General features: G+C 35.7%; 1 protein-coding gene across 1 annotated transcript; it reads left to right on the top strand.

The window, feature by feature from the left end:
* The first annotated feature begins 3,208 nt into the window (after positions 1–3,208).
* On the top strand, positions 3,209–13,753 carry LOC114395813 (protein CELLULOSE SYNTHASE INTERACTIVE 1-like). Its single transcript, XM_028357669.1, has 8 exons — positions 3,209–3,507; positions 3,847–4,015; positions 5,116–5,189; positions 5,551–8,620; positions 8,839–11,383; positions 12,042–12,496; positions 13,079–13,195; positions 13,301–13,753. Exons 2-8 carry the CDS (start codon positions 4,013–4,015, stop codon positions 13,439–13,441), a joined length of 6,405 nt encoding a protein of 2,134 aa, XP_028213470.1. The 5' UTR covers positions 3,209–3,507; positions 3,847–4,012; the 3' UTR covers positions 13,442–13,753.
* Positions 13,754–14,281: the final 528 nt, after the last annotated feature.

Raw genomic sequence — 14,281 nt, 5'->3', positions numbered from 1 at the left:
TTCACTCTTAAATGAAAGCCCAATACAATGTTTATCAATAATTTAGTGTTATAATGATAATTATTGACCGCTTAGGTTGGTCGTAAATTATTTCTCACATGCATTAGTTATACCAAACAAGCCCAACTCAATTTCATATGCACCAAATTACCAATGTGGTCGCAAACAAACAGAGCCTAAAAAACGAGGAGAGCCAAACTCGACTTTGAATCAGTATTTTGAGAAATGGGATGAAATAACAAAAGCCACTTGGTCATCTGGATCTGCTTAAGAAAAAAAAAAAAAATAAGGATGTGTGCAAATGAACAAGGGGCAAGACAGTATAGGGGATTAGACAAATCGATCGAAGGAAATTAACATTAATATGCAACCTAATTGCTGTTAGTTTAATTTAAGACTAGAATAATAAAACAAGTAATGGGTGGTTTAGCTAGCTGGTACTGTACAGGGTCCCTATGATTGCATGATAACAGCAAATGCTTACAGGGTGCAAGTGCGAATAACATGACCCACATTGATTTTATTGCATAATAATCTAGCCTCATGACTTGCCAGCTGGTGCATATAATATATGCTAGTAATAACATGAATGCTTGGTAGCTTGTCTTTAACTTCTGCACCCACCTCTCACAGCTTATAATAAAAGACTATTTTCTTATATGCCTTTATTACTACCTTTGAAAAATCAAAGGATTCCATTGCCATCAAACGCTCCACTGTGCAATAGAGTGAGAGAGAAAATATACCTTTGCCAACTAAGCACAAAAAAATGGGATATAATTGAGATGACTTTCCATTTTTTTGGATGTAGGCTATGGCTTGGCCACAATCAAGAGCTCAAGCTCAGCTAAAATGAAAACCATGTGGTCATATGCAACGAATAATTGAAGTTTTTTTTTTAAGTCGAATTATTGGAGTTTGGTTCTTGTTAATTATTGGGTCAAAACAATATATAATGTGTTTTTTTATGAAAAAATCAATTGAGTTTGGATCAGATCAATATTTTGTATATATGATTTCAAATCATTTTAATTTTATAAATTTGTCTTTAATTAAAAATGAGATTAAAGTAAAGTTTTTTCAGTAAAAAATATTATTATCTGTAAATGGTGATAAAATCACTTTTAAGTAAACAGTTTACTAGTAAAAAAAAATGTAAATACAAGTGAAAAATATTATAATAGTAAATCAACATTTTTTTCTAATATATATTATTTAAGATAATTTTATTCGAGTTGGATAAATAATTTATTTACTAAATTATTGTTGTCATGTAAATTACAATGCTTTCAAAACTAAGGGACTAAATTACAAAGCTATTGATTTTAACTAAATCGGATAAAAACGACAATATTACACCAATTTAAAAAATTAAAAGGATTGAATTGATCTAACTAAATAAATAAAGGGAAAAATTAATTTAACCTAAAAAAAATTATTAAAAGAAATCTAAAATTCTCAAATTTGGAAAAAATAAATCACAAAAATCTTTAATTACTTCCAATAACGAATGCATATATGCTTTTTATTAGTGGGAAGAGCAGGGCTGATATGTAATTGATGCATAAGATTTAAATTTTCTTAATAATATATATATATATATATATATATATATATATATATATTAAAAAAACTATTATGAAAATGATTATCTTTTGTAAATGTGAATGTCTAATCTCAATTTTTAAATTAAAATAAAATATCTGAATATAAAATATATTAAATTCAAATTAAAATCTCATATAAGTATATATCAAATGTTAATTAACTCTGTACAAAGAAAAGGTAATTAATAATTAATGTTTCTATTAAAATCGAGTGTACTCACAAATAAATAACACTAGTTAATATATTTGCCAGAAAATAATAGTTAGTACTTAAGTATAATAATATTCTTTCCTAAAAAAATATATAATAATATTGTATATGTCAAAAACTACTGTAAATAAAGAAATAATATTTGCATTAACTTTATTTTGACAAAACTTAATACTAACAAACTCTGTATAAACAGTTAGTCATCTATTTTCCAATGGCCAGTATATATATACCACGTTTTTCTGTAAGAAATTGGTGAAAATAATGTTTGCACTGGTATCATTTTTTATTTCATAAACATATGGTCAATAATCTCAGCAAAAAAAAAAATGGTCAATAAAATTCTCGAGTTCTTCGTATCGTTAATATATACGAACTTAGTTGGAACATTAAAACTTTAATTGAAGTAGTTGGTTAACGTATTTAATAAAAAATATTCTTAGGCAAACATTATTTATTGTATACATTAATTTCTTCACAAGTTAAAATTCGCAATGTTATGCAAGCCATATAAAAAATATATATACTTTCAAAGAACCATCATTTCAAAGAATCTATTTTTCTTTACGCAAATTTAAAATTTAAAATACTAAAAATATAAGCAACTATTTATTTGTATTTGAGATTGAAAAACATGAATACAAAAATGACATTCGGTAATTCCAAAGGACAATTACGTGTATTCCAAAATTAATAACCTCAACCATCTAATTTATAATTTAAGAGAAGAAAAAAAATCTTCAAAGAGAAAATTCAATCACTGAAAATTTTAAGAGAGTGATTTTCAACAAACTTACAATTTATGAAACATGTAAATTAATAGTGATTTTCACATGGTATCAAAAATCTTAAAAATTGTAAAAAAGTCATTTTTTTTTAATTTTTACATTAAAGTTTAATAGAAATTAATTAATATTAAAAAAATACATAAAACACAAAAAATGATTTGTGTCCTATCATTAGTATGAGGTGGGTTTACTATAATATGTATACATATATATATATATATATATATATATATATATATATATAATAAAATACAAATATGAATATGAATATAACGCATACCTATAATACTTATAATATTTATGTTAGTAAATATTAATCAGCGATATTAATATAATATTTATAATACTTATTAATCAATTTTGTACATGTCTGCACACGTATTAAAACTAATAAAAATATGCATACAAAAGATTATAAGTATTGATTATTATCTACTCTGAAATGAAATAGATTGGGGTGGAATTAGAAGAGAAAATAATAATAAAAATGATAAGTGTACTGATGAGAAAAAAATTTAAAAAAGAAAAATGATGAGATACAAATTTGTCCATGCGAGAAATGATATAAAAATGTAAAAAGAGGTACATTATTTTATTTCCACGTGATTCTATTCCAAACGGGTGGCTCAAGCGAACCTGAAGGCTGAGCCTAGCCGTTAAATGACGCGGCGAGGCTATGAGCTTGCAGGCTGGAGCTGTTGTCGGTGCTCATTGTCACAAACACTCCCTTCTCCGTCAATTCAAAACCGAAAAATCACATAACGCACTCTTTTCTTAACGAAGCCTCACCTCTAATAATCAATAATCAAATCTGTCTCCCACTACCACCACCGCCACCGCTAAACCAATCCATGCGTCATTCTCACACCAACAAACCTGCTTCGCTTCTCACTCCCTCAAGGTCTCTCTCACCTCTTCGTTTTTTTTTTCAATTCTTCAATTTTCACTAGCATTCATTCGATTCCTGCATTCCGTCGTAACCGCTTTGACTTTTTCGTTGACCCCGCTGCACGCTTTCCACTCCCATTCCTCGGTAGTAGCTGTTGATCTGCTACCTCCAATCTCTCTGACTGTCTCTCGCGCGATTCAATTTTAACCGATTCCATTGTTAGCTTGATTTTTTTTTTTACAGTGTTTTGGTTAGGTCACTGTGTAGTTTTTAACTTGTTGAACTTGCATTTGCGATTTCTGTGCAATTGCTGTTTGGTTTCTGATCTGAATTACCGTGTGGTGTGGACAGGGAGGCTTTGATGTGCTGACGAACTCTCCAGTGTAGATCTGGAGAGGGAGCAGTGTCCTGGATTGATCTGCTTGGAGGAGAATTCGAGTGACGCGGAGCGAAGCTGGCGACTACACTGACTTGGAGGTTTGCTGCCAATAATGGCAGCACCCTTGCTGCTAATGATATGGTACTTCTTCATGTTTTTCCATTATTTCTCCTTTTTTATTTATTCATTTTATGTCATCACATCATCATTACTGGTGGAGGAAAAGTGTTTGAGAATTAGTATAAACAATTAGTTTTGACTGTTATGAATCCTTAACTCGGCCTGTACACATTGGATATATTATCGCTTCAGATTGCTTGCTGGTCATTTATGTTTTTAAATTTCGGTCGAGGTTATGCTGTGATTTTAGAAATTGCAGACAGTGGAAGGGAGATGCAACGGCAGTTGTGGTTGTGGAGACTTCTAAAACTAGCCCAACAACCCTTGATTTGTATTAAACACTTTTTTTTTTTTTTTGTATCAAATAATTCTAGAAAGTACCGATGAGAACCATGGAAATCTAAAGAGGCTCTGTGATTTCATTTCGTTATCTGTTTCTTATATCCCATTGGAACATATCTGTTGCCATTCTTTGAATTGAGATGCTCATGGTTTTATAAATATTATGAAGTTGATGAGAAATATTCTATTTTAGGTAGCAAGCATTATTTTAGTCATGCACTCTACCATCATTTGGTATATGCTTATACATATCCTTGGCACTAGGATTGAGTACAGGGTAATGCTAGAAAATGAAAAATAAAAGGTGGCATTATTAGATTCTCTTAAAAATATAGCATTCATGACCATCTATCTTAATGGGTTAGTTATGGTAATTGTTCTACACTAGTGTAATGTACAAATGCTTTGTTGCATTACTTAATGCTGTATAGTTTTTATTTCATTTTATATCTCCCCTCTGTTTTGTGCAATAAGATGCTATCCTTAATGATAATTAGTCAACTGTAACGGAAGCAACAATCATGTGTGTTTAATACTTTGAAAATCTTCAATTACTTGATACAAAATGAAGTCAAGGTTTGATATATGGTTTGGCTATTTTCCTTTTCAACTTCATTTTCCATTTCTCCTCTTATAGAACTTCAAGGTTGATCTTTATCCATATTGTACCGAATCTAATATATTGTTTCTATGTTTATGTTAACTTTTGTTACTTTCATCATTTACAGATGTACAGACATTCCGTTTAAACTTGCTCACTGTGATTCTTTTGATTGCAGGAAAGAAATGGTGATGGGAAGGCTCAAGATTCAGAGCCTCTACCTCCTCATTCAGTTCTGAAGATGGGATTGAGGTTGGTTACAGCTTAGGATATGCCTTTTAATTATGTCCAAAAAGAATATTTTATGGCTTAAAAAATCACCAAATCAATTGCTTATAATGCTCAGCTAAAATCCATGCTGTTACATTAGTACTTCTGTTTGCAGCTAAGCTAAGACTTCTGAATCCCTCTTATTGTGTTATCCATGTCAAAAGTTCTAAGGCAGAAAAAAAATGTTCCCCTCTCACCCCCTCAGATAGTCTCATACATAGAAGATAATGAGAACTATCTAACTTGATGGTTTGATAATTGATATATGGTCTATGGAAATTTGAGTTTGAGCATAAAATCTAATGTGCAAACTTTTGTATCTTACGTTCCTAATTGTTTGCAGAGAACGTAGCAACAGCAGCAGCATGGAGGATCCAGATGGGACATTAGCAAGTGTTGCCCAATGCATTGAGCAGCTGCGTCAGAGCTCATCTTCTATGCAAGAGAAAGAGTATTCTTTGAAGCAGTTATTGGAGCTTATAGATATGAGAGAAAATGCTTTCAGTGCTGTTGGATCTCATTCTCAGGCAGTTCCAGTACTTGTTTCCCTTCTCCGGTCAGGGTCATTGAATGTGAAAATACAGGCAGCAACTGTCTTGGGCTCACTTTGTAAAGAAAATGAGCTGAGGGTGAAAGTCTTGCTTGGAGGTTGCATTCCTCCTTTGCTTGGTCTACTAAAGTCCAGTTCTGCTGAAGGTCAAGTAGCTGCTGCAAAGACTATTTTTGCTGTCTCTCAAGGTGGTGCCAAAGATCATGTTGGATCAAAAATTTTTTCAACTGAAGGAGTTGTTCCAGTGCTATGGGAGCAGCTGCAAAAGGGCCTGAAGACTGGAAATGTAGTTGATAATTTATTGACTGGGGCATTGAAAAATCTCTCCAGCAGCACTGAGAGATTCTGGAATGCCACAATACAAGCTGGAGGAGTGGACATATTAATTAAGTTACTGACAACTGGGCAGTCTAGCACTTTAGCCAATGTGTGCTTTTTACTTGCTTGTATGATGATGGAGGATGCATCTGTTTGTTCAAAGTTGTTGACAGCAGAGACAACAAAACAACTCCTCAAACTTTTAGGCCCTGGTAATGATGCCCCTGTCAGGGCTGAGGCAGCTGGTGCTCTTAAATCTCTATCTGCCCAGTGCAAAGATGCAAGGAAAGAGATAGCCAATTCCAATGGCATTCCTGCTTTGATTAATGCTACCATAGCTCCTTCCAAAGAGTTCATGCAGGGTGAGTATGCTCAAGCGTTACAGGAAAATGCTATGTGTGCTTTAGCAAACATCTCTGGTGGGTTGTCGTATGTCATCTCCAGTCTTGGTCAAAGCCTTGAATCATGCTCCTCTCCTACTCAAGCTGCTGACACATTGGGGGCTTTAGCTTCAGCTCTTATGATATATGATGACAAGGCAGAATCTACCTGGGCATCAGATCCTTTGGTAGTTGAGCAGACATTACTTGAACAATTTAAACCTCACTTGCCATTCCTTGTGCAGGAACGGACCATTGAAGCCCTAGCTAGTTTGTATAGCAATCCTATATTGTCAATTAAACTTACAAACTCTGATGCAAAGCGTTTGCTTGTTGGTTTAATAACAATGGCTGCCAATGAAGTGCAAGAGGAGCTTCTAAAGTCTCTCTTGACATTGTGCAATACTGAATGCAGTCTATGGCGTGCACTTCAAGGCCGTGAAGGAGTTCAGCTGTTGATATCTCTTCTGGGGCTTTCATCAGAACAGCAGCAAGAATGTGCTGTTGCCCTCCTTTGCCTTTTATCTAATGAAAATGATGAAAGTAAATGGGCCATTACTGCTGCTGGTGGTATACCTCCTCTTGTTCAAATTTTGGAGTCAGGATCTGCAAAAGCAAAGGAAGACTCAGCAACAATCCTTAGGAACCTATGCGATCACAGTGAGGATATACGTGCTTGTGTTGAAAGTGCTGAAGTCGTTCCTGCATTGCTGTGGCTGTTGAAGAATGGAAGCCCAAATGGGAAGGAGATTGCAGCAAAGACTTTGAATCACTTAATTCATAAATCTGATACAGCAACTATCAGTCAGCTTACAGCATTATTGACTAGTGATTTACCTGAATCTAAGGTTTATGTTTTAGATGCTTTGAGAAGTATGCTTTCAGTTGTTGCTCTTACTGATCTTCTACGTGAAGGTAGTGCTGCTAGTGATGCAATTGTTACAATGATAAAACTATTGAGCTCAACCAAGGAAGAAACTCAGGCAAAGTCTGCATCTGCTCTGGCGGGAATTTTTGAAACGAGGAAAGATGTGCGTGAAAGCAGCATTGCTGTTAAAACTCTTTGGTCAGCAATGAAGTTGCTTAATGTTGAATCTGAAAGTATCTTAATGGAGTCCTCGCGCTGCTTGGCTGCTATATTTCTTTCCATCAAAGAGAACAAGGATATGGCTGCTATTGCTAGAGATGCATTACCCTCCCTAGCTGCACTAGCTAACTCTTCAGTTTTAGAAGTGGCAGAGCTGGCAACATGTGCTGTGGCAAATCTTATTTTGGATAGTGAAATTGCTGAGAAAGCTGTTGCAGAAGAAGTCATCTTGGCTGCTACCAGAGTATTACGTGAAGGCACAATTTCTGGAAAAACACATGCTGCTGCAGCAATTGCTCGCCTCTTACATTCTAAGAGGCAAGTTGATTATTCTGTAACTGATTGTGTGAATCGAGCTGGCACTGTTCTTGCATTAGTTTCTTTCTTAGACTTTGCTATTGATGAACATAGTTCCACATCAGAAGCTCTTGAAGCACTTGCCATGCTTTCCAGGTCAGATTTGACCAGTGCACACAGTAAACCTGCTTGGGCAGTTTTAGCTGAATTTCCTAAAAGCATAATCCCAATAGTTTTGTCTATTGCTGATTCAACGCCAGTGTTGCAGGATAAAGCTATTGAAATATTATCTCGATTATGTAAGGATCAGCCTTTTGTTCTGGGAGACACTGTTGTTACTGCCTCTGGATGTATATCTTCTATAGCTAAAAGGATAATCAATTCCACTTCTAAAAATGTAAAGGTCAAAATTGGAGGAGCTGCTGTTCTTATTTGTGCTGCTAAAGTAAATCATCAGAAGCTGGTGGAGGACCTCAATTTATCAAACTTGTGTGCTAATCTTGTTCAGTCTCTGGTCGATATGCTTATTTTTTCACAGGCTACATTGGATAATCAGGGTGATGACAGCAGGGAAGTTATCAGCATTTGCAGGCATACAAAAGAAGCCAATGATTGTAAATCAAGCACTGGCACCGCTCTTATTTCCAGTGCCAACTTAGCTATATGGTTACTGTCTGTTCTTGCTTGCCATGATGAAAAAAGTAAAATTGCAATAATGGAGGCTGGAGCAATTGAGGTTCTCACTGACAGGATTGCAGATTGTTTCTCACAATATAGTCAGGTATTCTAGTGCATGTTTTCAGTCAATTTGAAATAGACAGTGGTATCTGATTCTTTCCATAGTAAATATTTACTTATTTGCATAGACGCATCCATATCTTTCAAAGTTGTTTACAAATACACCCCTCCTCATTGACATAGTAGTTAGATAGCAGATTAGTATATAACTATTATTTCTGTGTGTAAATCTTTGCTCCTTTATGGTGATATGATATGCAGATTGATTATAAAGAAGATAGCAGTATGTGGATTTGTGCTTTGTTGTTGGCAGTATTATTTCAAGATAGGGATATCATACGAGCGCATGCAACCATGAAATCTATACCAGCCCTTGCCAACTTATTGAAGTCAGAGGAATCAGCGAACAGATATTTTGCTGCACAATCAATAGCTAGCCTAGTCTGTAATGGTAGCAGGGGAACACTTCTGTCTGTGGCAAATTCTGGGGCAGCAGGTGGACTTATCTCCTTGCTTGGCTGTGCTGATTCTGATATACAGGATCTTCTGGAATTGTCAGATGAATTTTCTTTGGTGCATTATCCTGATCAAGTTGCTCTTGAGAGGTTGTTTAGAGTTGATGACATAAGAGTTGGTGCCACTTCTCGGAAGGCAATACCTGCTCTAGTTGATCTGCTCAAACCAATTCCAGAACGCCCAGGAGCACCATTTTTAGCACTTGGGCTTTTGACTCAGCTTTCTATAGATTGTCCATCGAATAAGATTTTAATGGTTGAGGCAGGGGCCCTAGAGGCACTTTCCAAGTATCTTTCACTAGGTCCGCAAGATGCAACGGAAGAAGCTGCTACAGATTTGTTAGGAATTCTGTTTAGCAGTGCAGAAATTCGGAGACATGAGTCAGCATTTGGAGCTGTTACTCAACTTGTAGCTGTCTTGCGTTTAGGAGGAAGAGCTGCAAGGTATAGGGCTGCAAAAGCTTTGGAAAGTTTATTCTCTGCTGACCATATTAGAAATGCAGAGACTGCTCGACAAGCTGTTCAACCCTTGGTGGAGATTCTTAATACTGGTTTAGAGAGAGAGCAGCATGCTGCAATTGCTGCATTGGTTAGGTTACTGAGTGAAAACCCTTCAAAAGCACTTGCTGTTGCAGATGTTGAGATGAATGCAGTGGATGTTCTTTGCAGGATTCTCTCATCAGATTGCTCAATGGACCTCAAAGGGGATGCTGCTGAATTATGTTCTGTTCTTTTTGGAAATACAAGGATTCGGTCTACAATGGCTGCTGCACATTGTGTTGAACCTCTGGTCTCTCTCCTTGTAAGTGAGTTTAGTCCTGCTCACCATTCAGTTGTCCGTGCATTGGATAGGCTTGTTGATGATGAGCAACTGGCTGAATTAGTTGCTGCACATGGTGCAGTTATTCCTCTTGTTGGCCTACTTTATGGTAGGAATCATGTACTTCATGAGGCCATTTCCAGAGCTCTGGTCAAGTTAGGAAAAGACAGGCCAGCTTGTAAAATGGAAATGGTGAAAGCTGGAGTTATTGAAAGCATACTTGACATCCTTCATGAAGCACCTGATTATCTATGTGCAGCTTTTGCAGAATTGTTGCGTATATTGACCAATAATGCTAGCATAGCTAAAGGACCATCGGCTGCTAAAGTAGTTGAACCCCTGTTTATGTTGCTGACAAGAGAAGAATTTGGGCCAGATGGACAACATAGTGCATTGCAGGTTTTAGTTAATATCTTAGAACATCCGCAGTGTCGTGCTGATTACACATTGACTTGTCACCAAGTTATTGAACCTCTTATCCCTTTGCTTGATTCTCCAATATCAGCAGTGCAACAGTTGGCTGCTGAGCTTCTCTCGCATCTACTTTTAGAAGAACACCTTCAGAAAGATCCGGTGACGCAACAGGTAATTGGCCCTCTTATACGAGTTCTTGGTTCTGGTATACATATATTGCAGCAAAGAGCTGTAAAGGCCCTGGTCAGTATTGCATTGATATGGCCAAATGAAATTGCAAAAGAAGGTGGTGTTATTGAAATTTCAAAAGTTATATTGCAATCTGATCCTTCCATTCCTCATGCTTTATGGGAGTCTGCTGCCTCTGTTTTGGCTAGTATTCTACAATTTAGTTCTGAATACTACTTGGAAGTTCCAGTTGCTGTTTTGGTTAGGCTGCTTCGGTCTGGCTTAGAAAGCACAGTTGTTGGTGCATTAAATGCTCTTCTTGTGTTGGAAAGTGATGACGGAACTAGCGCTGAAGCAATGGCTGAAAGTGGTGCTATAGAGGCTCTATTGGAGCTCCTAAGATCTCATCAGTGCGAGGAAACTGCTGCAAGACTCTTAGAAGTTTTGCTTAACAATGTAAAGATCAGAGAAACAAAAGTTACCAAGTCAGCCATCTTACCATTATCCCATTATCTCTTGGACCCACAAACCCAAGCACAACAAGCAAGGCTATTAGCAACTTTGGCTCTTGGTGATCTATTTCAGAATGAGGGTCTTGCTCGGACAAGTGATGCAGTTTCAGCTTGTCGTGCTTTAGTGAATGTGCTTGAAGACCAACCAACTGAAGAAATGAAAGTTGTAGCCATATGTGCTCTGCAAAACCTTGTGATGTACAGTCGATCAAATAAAAGAGCAGTTGCAGAGGCGGGTGGGGTTCAGGTTATACTGGATCTGATAGGTTCAAGTGATCCTGAAACATCTGTTCAGGCTGCAATGTTTATTAAACTTCTATTTTCAAATCATACCATTCAAGAGTATGCTTCTAGTGAAACAGTCAGAGCAATAACTGGTGAGTTATTTTCCTATCGTGCAGTGTTAAATACTTGTTATTTTTACTCTGAACCACTACGGTATATCTTATCTTCGCTTTTCATCATATAGAATGGTGTATTTGTTACTTTTCACATGATAATTTCTGATGTTGTTTTCTTGTTCTTGAATCAAATAATTGATTCTCATAGTCATAGACATAGTAAAGCATTTTTCTTTGCTATTATAAGCAGAAGCATAACTTGATTTTCAATAAAAAAAAAAAACAAAAATGCTACATGTGACTTTTAATACATCTTTTGGAAAAATAGCAGAGCTGATTCTTTTTGGTTGATTATTGGTAATGAAACCAAAAATTTGGGGAAGGAACAAATGAATAGTAAAACTTGTAGTGCACTTAATTGCTTCATAAGTTGAACAGCTTGACTCTTAGTTGTTCTATATAACCTCTTCTAGCTAAAATAGGCGCCTAGTCTTCTGTAAATATTCATTAATGTATCAGAGAAAGTATAGGTTGAATTTGAAAGTCTTGTCTGTAGATAAAGGTGCTATTTCTAATCTGAATTCATTGGTGAGCAATGTTGATTCTGTCTGTCTGACAATAAGTTGCTTCACCTTGATAACCTCTCTCATCAGTATGTAAATATGCCTAACATTTTTTGTGTCTGTTCTTTTAGCTGCTATTGAAAAGGACTTATGGGCTACTGGATCTGTGAATGATGAGTATCTTAAAGCCTTAAATTCTCTATTTAGCAACTTCCCAAGACTGAGAGCAACTGAACCAGCAACACTTAGCATTCCCCATTTGGTTACGTCCTTAAAGACAGGCTCTGAGGCTACTCAGGAAGCTGCCTTGAATGCACTTTTCCTGCTTAGGCAAGCTTGGTCAGCATGTCCAGCAGAAGTTTCAAGAGCTCAGTCAATAGCAGCTGCAGATGCTATACCTTTGCTGCAGTACTTAATCCAGTCTGGCCCACCTCGCTTTCAGGAGAAGGCAGAATTTTTATTGCAGTGTTTGCCAGGAACATTGGTGGTGATCATCAAGCGCGGTAACAACATGAAGCAATCTGTTGGAAACCCAAGTGTTTTTTGCAAGCTTACACTCGGAAACACTCCTCCAAGGCAAACCAAGGTATTTTAAAAATAATTTTGTATTTATTATCTTGCTTTGTGATCTTCTTCTCCACTAGTGCACTAGGATTAGTTGAAATGGATGACGTGCTTGTTTTATGTGAGACTAATATATGACTGTATCTCCATGTCAATCTTTTGCATAATAAATAATGTTATCTGCTATGTCCTTATCGAAATTATGCCAATATTAGAAAATGCCCAATTAGGATATAGACCTTTATAGCTACTTCCTAGAAAAAAAAATCCAGTTGACTATTACATATTCCATTGCAGTTCTGTTGCCAGACTTTAGAATCCAGATTCACCCAAATTGTTTTTTTCTTTCCTTTTGAAGTAGCTTTTGACTTAAATGCGATTTGTTACAATATTGATACGGAAGTATATGGTTCTCACTTGCCAAGAGCCACACCCACTTCAATTTCTTTTCTATTGTTTTAAACGCTAGGGACAATGATTTGCATTCTGAATCTGTGGTTATCACAATATACAATTCGTGGAAAATCATGTTTTCTTTCTATTTTGATGTGATTTCCTACTCGGAAAGTGAATGTGCTAATTACCATGAGAATGTGCTGATCAGGTGGTCTCAACTGGCCCTAATCCGGAGTGGGATGAGAGCTTTACATGGTCCTTTGAGAGTCCTCCAAAAGGCCAAAAGCTTCACATTTCTTGCAAAAACAAGAGCAAAATGGGAAAGGTAATTGTGGAAAAATTGGACTTGTAAATGCAGTCTATCCATCTTCAGTTATTTTGGTTTTAGGCTTCCGCTTAACCCATCTATTTTTTTTTTATCTGACCACAGAGTTCATTTGGGAAAGTGACAATCCAGATTGATCGGGTAGTAATGCTAGGTGCAGTATCTGGAGAGTACACTCTGTTGCCGGAAAGTAAAAGTGGACCCTCGAGGAATTTAGAAATAGAATTTCAGTGGTCTAACAAGTGATACCCGTTTCTGTCTTTAGTGACAGCTTTGAAATTGGAAAACAGGATACATGGTTGAAAAGAAATTTTTGTCTAAATTTTGTATTATTTATCTTGCTAGTGTACATAGCCACAGTTATTTGTTCTTTGGTCTATATAGTCCCAAACAAATTCTTTTAAAATAATATTCTTTTGTAACTTGATCCTTGGTTCCCTAGGTTAAATGCCTAGGGGCACACGAAGATTAGGTCTGCTACGAATCCTGTATGATTTTTGCACGTTGTCAATTTAAAGTGCCTTGTTTATATATAAATATTTATAGGAGTATATTTAAGATTTTTTTGTGTGTGATAAATAAATACTATTAATGATTAGCTCTTAATGAACATTCAAGATCACCACACTCACACAAAAGATCAATCTGGATTACCATTTTCCCAAAATTTGGCAATTCAGAATTTGGAACGGTTTTCTACTAATAAATCAAAGCTCAAAATGACAAAATCATTTCATTTTGCCTCTTTCTGTATCAAAGTACCAAATTTCTACATGAAATTCATATCGTTTGTTGGGGATTCGTTTCAAGAGCTATTGCGTAATTTTTTTTTAATATAGATTTTATTATTTCACCAATTTTAATTACATCGAGTTAATAAATTTTCTTCCTTTTGCCATTGATTTTCCAATCAAACTCTTCATAACATTCATTAGAATTGTCTTTATGTAGATCTCGTATTTCAGAAGCCGAAAGCATTGGTTTTGATAAACTTCAATTTATTACTTCCTTTTCATTTACAGCACCTTCCTCGTCCTAAAAAAATAATAATAAGTTTTTGATATTCAACGATTATTGTTAAAAAAA

The sequence above is a fragment of the Glycine soja genome, chromosome 18, assembly GCF_004193775.1.
Source record: "Glycine soja cultivar W05 chromosome 18, ASM419377v2, whole genome shotgun sequence".
NCBI lineage: Eukaryota > Viridiplantae > Streptophyta > Magnoliopsida > Fabales > Fabaceae > Glycine > Glycine soja.
Note: the sequence above shows the minus strand (reverse complement) of the source record. Positions and strands in the feature narration are given on the sequence as shown.